Source organism: Belonocnema kinseyi, chromosome 6, assembly GCF_010883055.1.
Source record: "Belonocnema kinseyi isolate 2016_QV_RU_SX_M_011 chromosome 6, B_treatae_v1, whole genome shotgun sequence".
NCBI classification, from domain to species: Eukaryota; Metazoa; Arthropoda; class Insecta; order Hymenoptera; family Cynipidae; genus Belonocnema; species Belonocnema kinseyi.
In genome coordinates this window covers 79629505-79633130 of record NC_046662.1, presented here as the reverse complement: position 1 = coordinate 79633130, position 3626 = coordinate 79629505, and the positions used below count along the sequence as shown (strand labels likewise).

The 3626-nt window shown below is 28.0% G+C and overlaps 1 protein-coding gene across 2 annotated transcripts in view; it reads right to left on the bottom strand.

Moving 5' to 3' along the window:
* Positions 1 to 647: 647 nt before the first annotated feature.
* Positions 648 to 3626, bottom strand: part of LOC117175170 (transmembrane protein 45B-like) — a 17726-nt gene continuing 14747 nt past the window's right edge. For both annotated transcript variants that reach the window (XM_033364772.1, XM_033364771.1), the window contains exon 2: positions 648 to 1814. In XM_033364772.1, coding sequence (XP_033220663.1) covers positions 1049 to 1804 — 756 coding nt within the window. In that variant the 5' untranslated portion in view covers positions 1805 to 1814 and the 3' untranslated portion in view covers positions 648 to 1048. The remainder of the gene's footprint in view (positions 1815 to 3626) is intronic.

Sequence of the window (3626 nt, the reverse complement as noted above, 5' to 3'; positions counted from 1 at the left end):
TTAATTTGTTATTTGATAATGATAAGAAAAAAAAAGAAATAAAAAAAAGAAGGAAGTGGTTTTCTTTGGTTGCCTTCTCATTTTTCTTTCCTCTTTTTTATTTCTGACCAAAAGGAGGTATTTTTCCAAATTTGATCGTTAGATTCTTGATTTTGTTTTCAGGAATTATTCACATTAATTTGATTATTGGACGTTAAATAGGATTTTAATCTGATTTAAATACCTTATATTTTAATTTAATTTATAATTACTGATTTCAAATTAACAGCCAGATCATTTTTAACATTATGTCATTGTTTTTTTTTTAATTTAATAATTTCAGATTGAATGGTTTTAAGATGGAATCTTTTAGACCGAAATATCATTTAAAATGTAAGAGTTTATAAAGGCTCAATCGGGCGTTTACATTTGTTTAATTAAAAATACTTTAGATCAATTATTATTTACTTTTTAAATGTTAAAGCACAGTTCAATTTTAAGAATCATTGGTTAATTTATATTTAAATTTGATCAAATAAAAATACTTTTTTTTTAAATCCCAAATCTTCAATTTTAAACGCTTCTAATTTTAAATTGTTTAAGTCTTTAAAACTGCATTTAAAAACGTTTAAATTAAAATGTACGCTCAAAAAATTAAAATCTAAAATGGAACATTTTTAAAGTGAAAAACTGTCAAATTAGGTATTCTAAAATAAATGATATCATAAATGAAAAAAATAAAAAAATTTAACTAATTATTTAAAATACTGTTGAAATCAAAATTGGACTGTTTTTTTAAATCCCTGACTATTGGAATCTTTGATCTCGCAAAAAACTTTGTTAAAGTTACATTATGGGCTGTAAATAGGGTCACTAGAAACCAAATCTTGAAAATAGGGTTCTTCAGGGACCTGAACTGAACATAGGGTTCAATAGTGGATATATAAAACTGGCCTGTGAGGTCTGCATTCCAAACCTAAAAATGATTTTGATCTCAATTTTGTTCAAAAAACGGATTTATCACGTTTCTTTCGCTTTCTCCTCAATTGAAAAAAGAACCTGAATATTTCTAATTCCTTCCTGGTTCTTGGCAATAATCATAAATTGGTATTTCAGGCGGAATATCTCTTGAAACACGAGGAGTCAAACTTCTAGTGACACCAACAATGCAGAGAGTAACAGTCGATGCGACAGCAATGTGCCAAGAAAAATTAACAACAACTTCCTCGGAAGATAAAACTCTTGCGCTATGAACGCGAACCATATGAGCTATCCAGGCTCCGTGCAATAGAGTTGTGGCTCCTGTTAACAATTTAATTTCAGGCCAAGCCAGTTCAAGAATAACAGAAAGCGTCGTCGTCCAGACAATTCCAGCCAATATCGCGTCAATCATTGGATTGTCGCCGATATTTGCCCAAAGAAAGAGAAGACCTTCTACGAAAAAGCTTTGTGCAAGGCCCATTTTGACGAGACCTCGGCTGAAGTGGCGAGGGAAGTAAAAGTTCAGAACGTCGACTAGACCAGAGAGTGCGAAAAAGAGGTACAAGGTGGCATATCTGACTTTTGCGGAAATAATTCCTTCATTTGGAGAGGCAGTCAAAGTTCCTGCGAGTCCTATGACTGTGGAAATTAATTTTAAACTTCCTTCGAGAGGATACCTGGTTAAGAATTTGTTACAGACTCCTCTGTTTCGAGGAATGTCTCTTGTGTCGAGATGCTCCTTTTGAGGTGGAAACCAGAAAATTGCGTATTCAAAACACCAGAGTAGACCAAAAATGTAGAAAATTCCTCCGGTCAGGAGATAAGGAGCGTCGCTTTCCTGCATTACGATATTCCTGTTGATAAAAATACATCATTACTAAAATGACACAAATGATATTGGGACAAAATATCATAGGAAAATCAGTACAGGCTTAAGATTAATTTTCTTTTTTTTCACTATTATAGAAAAATTATTACATAGGATGACCGCAAAACATCATTTTCCAAATTCCCGGCTTTTACCTGATTTCCTCCTGATCAATTTTTTCATTTTCCCTGAATAGTAATAATCAAAGACAAGCCTTTTAATCTTGCATTATTTTTATCAAAAAATCTTTTATAAGTAGAATGAACCAATTTAGGATAAAATTTTTTTTCTACCATACAAGATCAATTTTCAATCTAAAAAGACGATTATTCAACAAAGTAGTTGAATTTTCGACGAAAAAAAATGGTAATTCAACCAAATAATTCAATTTTCAACAAAATAGTTGAATTTTTATACCAAACTGTTGATATTTCAAGCTACAAAAATACATTTACAACTAAATGGTCAAATTTTCAACAAAAAAAAAAACAACAACAAAAAAACAGATTAAACTTCGAATAACAACAGTAACATTTTAAATAAAATAGTTGAATTTTTAACCAAACAGTTGACTTTTCAAACTACAAAAATATATTTACAACTAAATGGTCAAATTTTCAACAAAACAAATTAAACTTCGAATAAAAACAGTAACTTTTTAAATAAAATAGTTGAATTTTTAGCCAAACTGTTGACTTTTCAAACTACAAAAATATATTTACAACTAAATGGTCAAATTATCAGCAACAAAACACAAAAAGAGGCAGTTACATTTTAAATCAAATATTTGGATTTTTTAAAAGACAATCGAATTTTTAACAAAAAAATATTAATTTTTAATTCAAGGAAGGAACTTGCCAAACCTTTTTCCAATAAGAAATTTCTTTCCCAATAGACGAACGCACAATAAAACAGTTAAATTTTTGACCAAGAAAATATCGTTTTTAACAGAATACCTCAATTTGCCACATAATAATTAAATTTTCAAGAAAATAGTTGAATTTTTAACCAAATACTTAAATTACATACATACATAGATAAATTTTCAACCAAAAAGTCGAGTTTTCAAACAAAATAGATTAATCTTCAATCAAAAACATTTGGATTTTCAAATTTTTGAAATTTGAACACAATTTTAACGGAACAGTTGCACTTATAACCAAATAGTTGAACTTTAGAGCAAAAGAAACGAATTTCAAGAAAATATTTGGACTTATAACCTAATAGTTGAATTTTCAACCTACAAAAATAAATTTTCGAATCCGAAAAAAGAGATAAGTAACATTTCAACAAAAAAATATAAAATTTCTACGAAAGGAGACGAATTTTCAACCAAATAGTTAAATTTTCAACAAGATTGTTAAATTACCAATAACAACCAAATTAATTTTTAAACCTATAGTTGTATTTACAATCAAATAGATGAACTTTAAAGCATGGAAGAAGAATTTTCAACAAAATAGTTGAACTTTAAGCCAAATATGAAGTTACATTTTCAACCAAATGGTGAAATTTTCAATCAGAAAAAATTTAATTTCAACCAAAAACATCTAACTTTTTAACCAGATAGCTTAATTTGTATGCCAAAAAGTGAATTTCTTATAATTTAGTTGAAATATCTATCTGAAAAGTTGAATTTATACAAAAAAAAAATGGATTCTCAACGAAAGTTTTAATACTTGATATTTGAATTAAAAAAATATACATAAATTTCTACCACAGAAGACGAATTTTGAAAGTGATAGTTCAATTTTCAACTAAAAAAGATAAATTCAAATTAAAAATAGAAGTTTATATT